We start from the raw sequence: 13,814 nt of genomic DNA, 5'->3' as shown, positions 1-13,814 counted from the left end.
GAAGGAAAAAAGAGGACCAGCAGCTGTTTCTGTTTAACAGTGATTATCCCTGGGATTGTGAGTGTTTTGAAATATTTCGCTTCTTGCTTATCTGCAATTCCTGATTCTCTTCTCCATTAACTGTGTGCTCCTTTTTTTTTTTAAGGGTAAGGAAGCAGTAACTTTATAATAAGGAGAAAAAGGTTTCCCCTTTTCCTCTTATTAAGAATAAAAGAAGTTATTTTTTTGCCTTCCCTGAGTCATGGAAGAATTCAAATACTAAGGACACATCCATTACGTAGCAAAAAGATATGGAAGACTTTGGGTAATTTTATCCCTTTTGTCTTTAACAAAAGTGTATTTTCCCACTCTGAGCTCGGCAGCCTGAGGCGCAGCCACATGGCTGGTGTTGCCCATTCCTCATCAGTCACTTAGTGTGTGTTGTGGCTGAGTTGCCCTTTAAGCAGTCTGCCCTTTGACCCTTTGCATGAAAGTGGCCCGAACCTGATCTGGCCATGGCCATGGACTTGGGACAGAGAAGCCCACAGCACAGGGGAGGTGGAAGGCAGGAGGACAGATGGCAGGGCTGGCAATGAGACACCCCTCTGGTGGCTGATGTGATAATGCCTCTCCAGCACCTTTTTACACCCGTGCCCCGATGGGTACCCAGCTGAGTGACAGGTGGGCTTAGTGATGTGAGAGTCTAAGACACGGCCATCAGAAGGGATCACCATAGGTTCCCTGGAACAGTTTTAAAAATGTACGTTGCTCAGGGTTCCTGAGACCATCAGGTGTGTGGGTAGAACACATGTTTTCAGACCTTTCCCTGACCCCAGTGTTCCCATCTAACTGGAAGACCAGCGACAGAAGAATGTCCTCTGAGTGTGCACCAGGGATGCTGGGAGAAATGCACTTCCTGGGCCCTGTCTCAGATCTGTCAAATCTGAGTCTCCGGGTTACCCCACTCCTCCCCAAGCATCTCCATGTAATGTCTTGGCAACCAGATATGTAATTTCCCATGACTAGGATAATTATTTATATGCAGAGTTTCATGATTAGGAATTATTTGTCTTTTGAAAGCCATTGATAGCCTCCTTTTTTTTTTTTTTTTTGTCTTTCCATCATCTATTAGAATGTTGAGCATCTAATTCACATTTTGCTAAGTGCTAGGAATGACCTTGAGCTGTCGAAAGTATGCTGGTTTCCAAACTTAGGTTCTTGGGATCTTAGGGCCAGGAAAATGCCTGGAGTTTGGAAAGCAGGTTGAGCTTGAGAGAGGTCAGGCCTCCTTCCCTCACATCAACTTGGGCAGCTCTGTTTTATATATCGAGTTTTCACATAGGAGTTCTTTTGCAAAAGATGTTTTCCACTCATTAAAAAAAGGGAGCGGGAGGGTGAAAGAGAGAAAGCCATTTTTTAAAAAAGGACTTAATGATGGTTACGATGCCATCTGAATCTAGAATCCTGCAGTTGAGGACATCAGCTTATCAGAATTGCATTATAAAGGAGCATCCCTTTTTGCCTTCATCCTATTGCTTCTCACACAAAACAAGACATTGTGGTTCTGGGATCAGTGTTGTAAATAACCTGTCAAAATTTTCAAAAATAAACCCCCCCCCCCCCCCCGCAACAGGCACTCAATCTATTTATAATCAACCCTTCCACAGCACGGTAGGTGAGTTAATTAGCATAAATTAGCTATTCTCCAAATGGCGTGGCCAAGGGTGCAGATGACCAGAGTACTTTGAGATAGTTAAAAAGAGAGCCTCCACCAGCCCACCAGTGTTGTGTATCCCATGGAAGAACAGATCGTGGCTTCTGGATGTGGAAGCAAATACATTAATAGCTGCGACTTCTGGGCTGGGGGTGGGGGGTCGTTGCAGGGGTGGTTGCCCCGCAGAGGGAGGAAAGGAAGGGGAATGCGGGATCACTGCTCTCGGAATCCTGCCTTCTTCCCTGGAAACCTGTCAGTCACAAACCCAATTATGTGCAGGTAACATGTCAACTCTGACAGAATGAAACCAATGCACACTTTATATGGTTAGTTTTTTTTTTTTTAATGAAATCCTGCTATACTAGCAGGTTCTATTTTCATAAGTGTCTTTTTTTTTTTTTAAGCCAAATAATATATTTCCCCACACACTCCTGAAAAGCTTTAATCAGTGTGTCGAAAGAGAGAGCTGTCGGGTGTTGCTGTGTACATGTTGCCAAGAGGGGGAGAGAGACATGAGGATCAAGATAAATCCTCTTGGCCTATCTCTGACCCTCTGCTCCTTTCTGAGCATCTGGGCCTTGGGTTCCCCATTTGTAAACAGGGGTTATTAAATTAGTCTTTCCAAAGGCTGTCATGGAATCACTCAGAGATTGAAAATTCTTTGCAAATAAAAACGTCTTGCCGCGGGAATGCCTGTTAATTATGAATGAGAAGTGGAAGGCAAGCAGCTAGCAGGGAAAACACATGAGGTCCTCATGGTTTCGATTTACCATTTTGTTTTCTTTTTTCTTTGTTTTCTCTTTGATTTTGATTTTTCTGAATGTGTTTGTTGATCAAGAGCAAAAGGGTATTTTGTGCTTGGGATCAGGTATGCCTTCTGCAGTTAATTGTTAGGGTTCAGGGATCAAGTAAATCCTATTTTGAGTCTCTGTTCTGCTCACCATTTAGGGTTTACTTTGAACATGTTGCTTGATCTCTCTGGGCCTTTGTTTTCTTCTCTGGAAAGTGGGGATGATATTTTCTTTCTTGGAGGGCTGGTGTACAGATCTGGGCTCACGGGTATAAGGTATACATAAGCCAAATGCACCCTCCGCAATTCAGACCACCCTCATCCAGCTTCACCGTTCTTGCATTCCCTAGCGCTTAGCATCTTTAATATGCTATTTGATCAAATTATTTGGTAGGGGGATTGCTCGAGTTCCAGGAAGGCAGAGATCCTTATTTGTTTTGGTTAGATTTCCTGAGTGCAAGAGCAGTGCCTGGCACATGGTAGGTGCTTGATAGTTGGGTGACGAAATCGGCCCTTAGCCCTCTCCCCTTTCTCTGTTCTGTTCATAGTTCTACTCAGTGAGATTCATTCTGGGTCTGGTTCTGTTATTCTGTATTTTGTTTTCTTCTTGTCTTTTTTCTTCTTCTGGAGCTTCAATTCATTAGATTATGTCCATTAAACATTAAATATTGTATTATTACACTTGCTTCCCTGCACTGCTGAATACATGGGTTGTACAGATGAATATTCTGGAGACTGAATTTGTTAAAAATTCTTTTACATTTTGTTTGAAAAGTATGGCTTTCTAGTATAAGCCATTAGTCACCAAAGAGCTTCCTAAGGTTGCTTAAACACACAAGAGTTTTTTTTTTTTTTTCCTTAAGTCATTAACTGGTATAAAAATAACTGGAGGGAAAAATCCCTGACCACTTCCTAACACCCCTGACTTCTTTACAGTAGCTGGTTAATTAAAGAGTTACTGTTAAAATGGGCTCTGACTATTTTTAAAAGTAGCAGCCAGGGTTTGGAAGAAACCTCTTTGAGTTTGGAGATGCAAACCAGATCCAAGTGTGCATTCTGTCTGTGCATATTTTCAATCTGATGAAAAGCTGGAAGTGGGAGAATCTGACAAGACTGAGTTGGCTGAACTAGACTGATTTTGTTTCTTGAGTACATTTTGGTGTCAAAATTTAGGCACAAGACATTAATAGAGTAAGGACAAAAGCCAACTGATCATCTTAATAGAGGGGAAAAAAGCATTTGATAAAACCCAACACCGTTTGTGATGCAAACGATAACAACAACACTCAACAAACCAGTGTAGAAAGAATCTTCTTCAACTTGATAAAGGGCATCTACAAAAAGCCCATAGCTAAATAATACTTGATGGTGAAAGATTGGATGTTTTTCCTTAAGATCAAGAACAAGACAAAAATGTCTGCCACTGCCACTTGGGTTGACCATTGTGCTGGAGGTTCTGGCCAGGGCAAGAAGGCAAGACAAAGACATAAAAGGTATCAAACTGGAAATGAAATAATAAAACTAGCTCTGTTTGCAGATGACATGATCTTGTATATAGGAAATCCTAAGGAATAAACACACACACACACACACACACACACACACACACACACACACACACCATTGCTCTTGAAACTGAAAAGACGAGTTCAGTAAGATTGTATGATGCAAAATCAATGTATATGTACCATTGGTGTTTCTATACAGTAACAATCTGAAAATGAAATTAAGCAAACAATTCCATTTACAATAGCATCAAAAAGAATAAAATACTTGGGAATAAACTTAACAAGATATGTGTAAGATTGTGACTGAAAAGCACAAAATAGCATTGAAAGAAATTAAAATAGACTGAAATAGGGACACCTGGGTGGCTCAGTCCTTAAGCGTCTGCCTTCGGCTCAGGTCATGATCCCAGGGTCCTGGGATCGAGCCCCACATCAGGCTCCCTGCTTGGCTGGAAGCCTGCTTCTCCCTCTCCCACTCCCCCTGCTCGTGTTTCCTCTCTCACTGTCTCTCTCTGTCAAATAAATAAAATCTTAAAAAAAAAAAAATAGACTGCAATAAATGGAAAGACGTCTTTTGTTCATAAATTGGAAGATCTAATATTAAGATAACAATATTCTCCAAACTGATGTCTAGATTCAGTGCAATTCCTATCAAAATCCCAGCTAGATTTTTTGCAGAAAATGGCAGGCTAATCCTAAAATTCATATTTCATGATGCAAATGCCAGGGACCCAAGAGAGCTAGCACAATTTTTTTTAAAACAAAGACAAAGTTGGAGGATTCACATTTACAATTTCAAAACCTACTGCAAAACTACAGTGATCAAGACAGAGTGGTATTTGCATAAGGCAGACAGATAACTCAATGGAATAGAACTGAAAATCCAGAAATAAACCTTACATTTATGATCATCTGATTTTTGACAAGGACGCTAAGACAGTCCAATGGAGAAAGAATAGACTTTTTATTTAACAAATGGTGCTAAGACAGTTGAGTAACTACACAAGTATGAAGTTGGACTCCTACCTTGCTTGAAAACTAACTCAAAATGGAACATAGACCCAAATATAAGAGCTAAAGCCATAAACATCTTAGATAAAAACATAGGAATAAATCTTTATGACTTTGAGTTAGACAGTGGTTTCTTAGGTAGGATACCAAAAGCACAGCAATAGCAAGAGAAAAATAAGTGGGACTTTATCAAAATAAGAAACGTTTGTGCTTCAGTAGTCATCATCAAGAAAGTGAAAACCAGGGACACCTGAGTGGCTCAGTCAGTTAAGCATCTAACTCTTGATTTTGGCTCAGGTCACAATCCCAGGGTTGTGAGATCAAGCCCTGCATCAGGCTTCGTGTTGGCACAGAGTCTGCTTAAGATTCTCCCTCTTCCTCTCTCTCTGCCCCCCTCCAGTAAAAATAAATAAATAATTAGTTAATTAAAATCCCAAAGGCCTATGTTAAAAAAAAAAAAAAGAACAGACTTGGAAGTGTTCATACAATTAAAAAAAAAAAAAAAACTAAAGACCACCCACAGAATATTTTTACAAATCCTATTTCTGATAAAGGACTTGTATTCAGAAATATGTATAAAGAATGCTTATAATGCAACAATAAAAAGATAAATAACAGTTTAAACACGGACTAAGAGTTTGAACAGGCATTTCTCCAATGAGGATATATAATAAGCACATAGAAAGATGCTCAATATCATTAGCTATTAAGGAAGTACAAATCAAAATCACAATAAGATGCCACTCCATACCCACTAGGATGGAAACAACGGAAAGATACTAAAAAGTGTGGCAAGGATGTAGAGAAAATAAAACACTCATTCATTAATGGTGGGAATGTACAATGGTACAGCTATTTCTGAAAAACAGTTTGACAGTTCCTCAAAATGTTAAACATCAAGTTACCATCTGACCTAGCAATTCTACTCCTGGGTATATAGCCAAGAGAATTGAAAACCTGTGTTCACACAAAAATACTTGTATAGAAATACGTAGAGCGGTAGTATTCACAAAAGTAAAAATAGTGGACACAATCCAAATGGCCACCTGATTGGATAGATGGACAAAATGTAACTTAACCATACTCTGGAATATCATAATGCAGTAAAAGGGAAGGAAGGATTGTCACATGCTACAATATGGATTAATCTTGAAAACAGCCTACTGTATAAAAGAAGCCAGTTTCAAAAAACTAGTATTGCATGATGCCATACATACGGAATTTAGAACAGGCAAAGCCACAAAGGCAGAAAATAGGTTAGTGGTTGTCAGGGCCTGGGGGGAAAGGGGGTGTAGAAAGTCACTGCTAATGTGCCCTGGGTTTCTTTTGGGTTAATTAAAACATTCTAGCATTAAATAGTGGTGATGGTTTCACAACTCTGTGAATACACTAAAAGCCAGTGATTTGTACATTTTAAAATGGTGACCTTGGTGATAACGGGACTTCTATCTTAACAAAGCTGTTGTCAAAAAAATTAAGCCCATGTAGGGATTAGGATTCTGGGCCCTCTTATGGCCTGGATAAGATGCTACTGAAACTAATAAAGATCTGAATACCACGTACAACAACTCATTTTCTAAAAATTTTCCTCCATGATTTCTTTTTCTTCTCTTTTTTATTGGTAGAAGCTAGAAATGCTTTTGTGCTGCTGACATCAACCTTTTCACTGCTTCATCATTTTTGTAGCCGTGGAAAAGGGAACAGATGGTAACCTTAAAAGAGAAATGTTCAACTTTGGGGAGAGATTTTATCTTTGGCTGCTACCTTTTAAAATAATTCACATGCATGATCCTCTTGTACTGTATATTTAAAAAAAAAAAAAACCAATGTAGGAAAGATTTGGGTTTCTGATTAGAATTTCAAACCTATGGGGTTATTTAGTAGAGGTGACAATGTCTTTTCCATGAGATCTTGGGGCCAGATTTGTTTGGTGGAAAAAATATATTCTTGCTCTTTTTCTTAAAGAAAATCTCACCTGCAGTTCTCTTTAAAACATCTACCATTTCCCAAGCTTCTAGGACATTTTTATGAAAATGGTATGTTGTCAGTATTTGTTAAATCCACTGGTAATATTTCTGGTCAGCATATGTATTATGTCTGTTTAATTACTATTATAGTTAAGAAAATTGCAGTCATGGTCCATATCCAGTGCTCTACTAAGTGTAAGAGATATTTTGACATTGCTCTTGGGATACTGATTTAGAAGAATAGGTTGGAGTCCATGTTCGAACATTCTCATGAGGCTTAACTAGTGGCCTCTGACCTTTTGTGACGTTTCCACGTGTGCAGCACCACACCTTCCAAGAAGACAGGTGTGCTGTGGGGCGCCACTTTAGGCGCTCTTGCCAAAAGGCAGTTGCCAAGGAATGCATTTATGGCTTGGGATCCAAGGGCTGATGACTGGCAGCCAGGTGAAAAATGGTTTCTTTTGCCTTCCTTCTCATCTCCCGCCTTTGCTGCTTGCAGGAAGATCTGCCTACACTGCAAGTGCCCTCAGGAGGAGCACATGGTGACAGTGATGCCCCTAGAGATGGAGAAGACTGTCAGCAAACTCATGTTTGACTTCCAGAGGAACTCCACATCAGACGACGACTCAGGCTGTGCCTTGGAGGAGTACGCCTGGATCCCGCCGGGGCTGAAGCCTGAACAGGTACCATTCTTGATGGGGAGGGCAGTTGTGGTTTGGGCTGTTTATCTTCGTCCTGCCCATCCTTCCTTATTCCAGCTCAGAAGGACGAGTTCACTTTGCTGATTCAGAGAAGTGGTTGGGGCTCCATGGGTTGACAATGTCTGGGGCACCAGTGGGCACTTAGGAAGAGAAATGAAAATGAGTCCTACGTGGGCCATTGCTAATTCATTCTGGATTGTCATTATTAACTGTCAACAGAAGATTGACTAGAAACTTCTCAGAAACGTTGGCTTTGAAACATTAGAAAGGGAAATTTGATTTTTGAAGGGGGGAAGGGAGTTCTACATTGGCCGTGCATCTTTAAGATTCTTTGTTAAAGGTGAGTGAGGACATAAGGATTTGCCTTATTCTTCCCAGTGATATATGCTGTGTTTAAATACTAAGTTTGGCCTTGCTTTACAAAGAAAGACATTGGCATTTCCTGAAATATTTGAACTACCTACAGGCTGCAAATATTATTGGCTCGATCAGATGAACTCGGTTTCTTTCTGTTTCACTGCGTTTTCCTCAGTGAGAGCCTCTGCTTTGCATTTCTGTTCTTGGAGTTTTCTCCTCCACCAGCCTCATGTTGGTTTAGAAGCCCCTTCCTTAAGCTAGACACTCTCATCATCTTTGAGAGCTACACCCTAGTTTTGCCCCTCTGACACAGAAAATGGCCGACTCTGGTGATCTTCCCTATGTCAGACGGAATGTTTGGAAGCTTAAAATACCCTGAAACTTTAAAGTCAGGGACTTTTGGTGTGATAATCCTGCTAGAAAAAGTTCTTTATGATTAGGGAAGACCCAAGAATTTGCAAACAACTCAAGAGTGGACCCCTAATAACATCTCTTTGATTAGCCATTTTCTTCTTCCAATATTTGAGGTCGCAAATTGGCACCCGAAATCAGGCACACAGGTAGGATTTGTTTAGCCAGCAAAGTATTATTTAAATTTTTGAATTAGTTACTAATCCTTAAATATTAGGAGTTTTTATGTAAAAGTTCATATTTATGTCTTGAAGAAGACCTTCCTAAGCCCTGCAGGCACTTCATTTTTGTGATCTCTGTTCTCATTCTTATGAGGAAGAAAATGTTTTAGAACAGAAACATTCACAGAAAATAATCTCCGTGAGGATTTGAGATATCAGCAGGAAGAAATAAGAACATTTTCTCTCGGTTTGCAGGTTAAGGTTATATCTTTATTTCCTTCTGTTTCGGTGAAGATTGTATTATTAAAGAGTAAGCTTCAGAAGAATGAGAGCATTTGATTGAGTTTGTCTGAACACTCAAATGAGGTGGTGGGTGATTGACTATCTTTGTTTGACATCACTGTTCTCCTGCCAGTGTTTGAGCAGGGAGTTTTCACACCTAGATACATCTGTGAGCTTGTTTCATTTTCTTGCTAACCTCATTTGCAGCAGCTTCTAGGAGACCCATCTTTCTTTTGTTCACCTCACTTTCTGCTAAATTGGGCCCTGAAATTCTGAAGCTAAGCTATTTGGGGTTCCTGTTTAGGTAGACTCTTCTCTAAGACAATGAAACATCATCCTATGATTTCCAGACGCAAAGAAAATTTTTGGTTGGCCCAAGAGAACAGACAGTTGCAGAAGTTGGGGTCTTGGTTCAGTTCACCAATTCCAAAAGTGAGTGCTGATAGTATTTTTAAAGGCTACTTGACTCACCCAAAATGAGCGTTTTGGGGAAATATAAAACAATTTTCTTGATTTGTTTTGACAGAAAACAATTAATGCTATTAAACAAGTGGTTTGAATTATGTCCAATGAACGGATATTCCCATCTCTTATAATTCTGCTATTCCTTGGGTGGTTTTCTCTGTTCCCTGAATTTCTTCAGACTTACGTGACACAGAGGGTTAGGAAGGGCTGTTGTTCTCCAGAGAGACTCTCTCTTCAAGCCATTTGAAGGGCTGTATATTTGCCTAATAAAATGGAGTCTGCATTTAAAGGTGTCTGAAGGGATCATGTTGCCTGAAAGAAATGGAATTCAAATTTTAAAATTATAAGATCTTTTAAAATCTGTTACTTATGGAACTATTTATATGTTTAAAGATTTTTTTTAAAAGCTGTGTGGAATGTTCTAAGATTAGACAAATTTGAGACCTTGAATGCTTTTCACTAAAAATGCTGATGTTTAATATCATGTCTAGTTGTCTCTGATTTAAGAAACTTCATTTTTCTATCAAGAGAAATTACAGTGAAAGTTAAATGCTTTGTGCTACAGGCAAAATACGAAAGGCCAGAGTTGAGAGTCATGTGCTTTCATTTCTGTTAAAAACCTTTCATTTGACTCCCTGATCATGGGGTTGGTAGTACACCTTCAGGTGATACTCTTTATTATTCTATTTCTTCTGAGAAATGCCTTCAATTAAGTATAATGCACCTGGAAGTCACCTCCCGTTTAGGGAGGTGTTTTTGAATAGGGGCATTTAATTTCATAAAAACCTACTAGCTGCAAAACCTGACCTTCTTAAAGTAGAGCAAAAAGTGATAAATATAATAGATGATGCCAGAAAGGAAGAGCATTTATGCCATGATTTTTAATGACCAGACTGAAAAGTCATCAGTGAGGTTGCTCCCATCCTTCCGCTCTGTTCACCTCAAACAAGGTGTGTCACGTCATCCAGAGAGCCCTCCAGTACCTCAACTGCCCTGACTGACCATCTGTAGTCTTCTTTCAAGCTCCAGTTTGTCTTCAAATCAGTTAATAATATCTCTGTCTTCTAGAGATGTTCTAGTGATCAATTTACAGTAGATGATACTTCAGGAAGAATTTGGAGGATACTTAACAAGCTGTAAGAAAGGCAGATGGTGAGCAGGGTTTCAGTACCTGAGCACTATTGGAATTCTGGGCTGGATAATTCTTTGCTGTTGGGGTTGTCCTGTGCAATGTAGGATGATTAGCAGTTTCCTTGGCTTCTACCACTAGATCCCAGTAGCATACACCACCCGCTCCCCTGGACCTTGGGGTGACCAAACCTGTCTCCAGGCAGTGTCCTGTGACCCTGGGGTTGGGTTGGTCACCCCAGTTGAGAACCACTGAATCAAAGTGATGTTAAAACCTAAAGGATCTGGCAGCAAAATTCTGGCTCAATCAAGACATAAAAGGCTGACTCACATCAGCAGACATTTATTCGAGTGCCTACCGTGTTCTAGGTAGGTCACCCATAATTCCACGAATCAAGGACTATTGTTTTGCAACCTTTATTGTATGCGTGCAGCAAGTATCTTTGTAATGGGAAAACTTTCCATTTTGTTTTAGACAAAAATGTGATGATGCTGTCAAACTTACCCTGACTTTTGTTTCACTTCATGTATTGTGAACAGTTTTTGGTATCCGTGTATTTAGATCCAGATTATCCTTTGGAATGATTGTCTGGTCCTCATTGGTAGTTTCTTATCTGCAGTGGTCCCACCCATCACTAGGGAGCATTTGGAAATGTATGTTTAGAAGGGGGTAGTTATTGTCAAAATAGTTCCACTAGCATTAAAATGAGTAGAGGCTTGAGATGCTTAACATCCTGAAAATTACCAGATGATTCTGCACAAAGAAAAAGCCACCCCTCCCGAATGCCAGGAGTACCACCATTGAGCACCCCTGAGCTGAAGGTTTATTTTTGACCATGTGCCTTGTTGGCAACTTTTCTCTGTATTAAATAAGGGGACAGTGGCCATCCATCTTATACAAGAATTTTTAGAGGTGGCGTGGTCTCATGTAAACCTTTCTAAGGCTTTTGATTTATTGTGACAAACTGCTGTCCAGAAGGTAAGTCCTCTGGGTGGATCATCTTCACTGGGTACTCATGGATGTGTTTTTTCTATTAATTTCTGCCCATTGCTCCATGCAAACCTGAAGAGACCGTCAGATTGCGTCTCCTGAGTGAATTCCTTTCCATCAATGTTTTGGATACTCTGAGTATCTATAGAGGGTTCTCGAATATGAATGCCCGAATCCTTGGTTTCCAAACATTAGTAAAACTACCTTGACCTTAACTATGGTTTTGCCCCTCAAGAGTGGCAGTTCAGTTATTTTTCTGGAACTTGTACATCAACCCCTCACAGGAAGGGTGAAGATATTGGGAGCAATTGTCCAATGTTTGGCTTTCCTAGTATTCTGCCACATGTGGCAAAGCAGACCATCTAGTACTACCTAGAGGAGGGGGCAAATTAGTTGGTTATGAGCCCTGTGAAAGTCTAGACTTACCTCTCTTGGAGGTACATAAAATTCTTTGTTTGGCTTTTAATTCAGTGATGGTTGCTCATCCAGCAGGTATCAGATTAAATGTGTTTCCTCAAGGAGCTCCTGTGACCACTTCCTACTCCCAGCACGAGATTAGGTCCCCACTTACATGCTTTGTAGCAGTCCCTGCTACTTTCCTTATTAACACTTTTCAAACATAATTCGATACTTCTGCTATAATTATCTGTTAGATATTTACCTCCTCCACTTTGCTCTAAGACCCAAGAGGGCAGGTATTTTGTCTGGTTTGTTCTTCAGGAATCCCCCAGCCTCTCACACAGAGCCTGACCCATGGCAGCCACCCAACTAATAGTTGTTAAAAGAGACCGGCAGAGGACTGGGGTCCTCCGCAGAAGCTGAAGGGCTCCGGATTGCATCACATGGAAAGAGAAAAGTCTTCAAAATGTTTTTTCTACATAAAGGATGATTCCGTATCAATTTTCCCTGCTCCTTGTGCTTCTCTCAAAGGCATGTGTTCTAAGCAGATTCCCCTAACCATCTCAATTGCTTCCGGGTTTTCTCCACCGACAAGGGCCAGGGGACGGGTGACATCTCACAAGGACCATGCTCTAGCCCACACCTTCCACAGCGCTGCTGGCTCCAGGACGGGACCTGGAGCCAGGTGGTAGGAGCCAAGGGCCTGGCAGGGAATTTGTGTCCCCATCCAAATGCGCGGAGCCCTTTGGGAGCCACGGGGTGAAGAGCAAGCAGCGTGGACGGGGGATGAGGGGGACCTCATCTCTGGAGTCAGGCAGATCTGGCCACAGCTCCATCCCTTCCTGACCTCAGCAAAGATGTTCAGCTTCCCAGAGCCTCGGTTTTCTCCTGATGGTGATGATGACGACGAAGAGAACAGTGGAGAAAATTATGAACACTTGTTACAGTTTTTCCCTTTGCTTGCATTCTTCCTTTTCCATTCTCAAAACAAACCTTATTTGGAAATTATTATTCCTGTCTCTGTTTCAGAGGTGAATAAAGCAAGGCTCAGAGAAATTCAGAAAACATGCCCCCGGTCATGCAGCTGATGGACAGATTCGGTCTCAGCCACCCCGACCTGGGAGCTGATCGGCTCAGAGCTGTAGGCCACAGGAGCTGCTCTGGACCCCGAATGGGGGAGTGTGTGCACACAGAAGGTGCTCCATAAAGCGGTTGTCACCTCCCTGCCCTTCCTGTGAAGCTGCAGTGATACAGATGACCATTGTCCTCAGCAGGCAGGAAGAGGGCGAAGGGAACTTTGGGCTGACCAGGACAGAGGAAGGTTAGGTCGGGGTGGAGGAGGTGAGCGAAGCATGGGCCAGTGGGAGACCTGGATTTCTTCTCGGCCTTCTCCAAGGCTTTCAGTAAAATCATTTTGAATTCTGCCGATCCAGAGGCCTTTCTCTTCCCCAGGTTGTCTGCTGTGTGAGCGTTGTAAAGGTGCCACATCTTTCTAATGCACTTCTGGTTCCACTGAGCCAGAGCAACTTGGACGGGGGCCCACACGGAGCCACCTGACCGAATTCTCTTGTGCCCCAAGCAGGTTTCTGGGCCGTCTGCTGAAGAAATGAGCTCTGCCACACATCCCTCTCAGTGCCTGAGGGCTCCTACCACCAGGAGGTCACCAGGCCTGGAAGCAGTGAGTCTCTGGGGCATTTTCTGCGGGCAGCTCAGAGTGCAAAGAGAGCCTTCCCACAACGAAGAATATTCTACAAACCTTCCCCCCCCCCCCCCCCCCGGAGAACAGTGGGTCAGCAGGAGGCCTCGCTCCTGGCTCTAGCCTCTTTGCCACTTAGAGCCTCTTCAGCACCTACCTCTAATGGGTGGGCTTCTTGGCGGTGTTCCAGGGATTGTGTCCCCCCTGAGAGTGTACGGAGTGAATCAGAGAGAATGCTGGAGACTTTTGTGAAG

The 13,814-nt window shown here is 41.7% G+C and overlaps 1 protein-coding gene across 6 annotated transcripts in view; it reads left to right on the top strand.

The window, feature by feature from the left end:
* The window catches only part of PRICKLE2 (prickle planar cell polarity protein 2), a 314,675-nt gene that overhangs the window by 220,661 nt on the left and 80,200 nt on the right, over nucleotides 1-13,814 (top strand). For all 6 annotated transcript variants that reach the window (XM_073901500.1, XM_073901501.1, XM_073901504.1 and 3 more), the window contains one exon: nucleotides 7,469-7,652. In XM_073901500.1, coding sequence (XP_073757601.1) covers nucleotides 7,469-7,652 — 184 coding nt within the window. The remainder of the gene's footprint in view (nucleotides 1-7,468; nucleotides 7,653-13,814) is intronic.

This window comes from Callorhinus ursinus, unplaced genomic scaffold (assembly GCF_003265705.2).
Source record: "Callorhinus ursinus isolate GAN/ISIS: 27379988/994484 unplaced genomic scaffold, GSC_fseal_2.0 scaffold15, whole genome shotgun sequence".
Taxonomy (NCBI): domain Eukaryota; kingdom Metazoa; phylum Chordata; class Mammalia; order Carnivora; family Otariidae; genus Callorhinus; species Callorhinus ursinus.
This window is presented reverse-complemented; position numbering and strand designations above follow the sequence as displayed.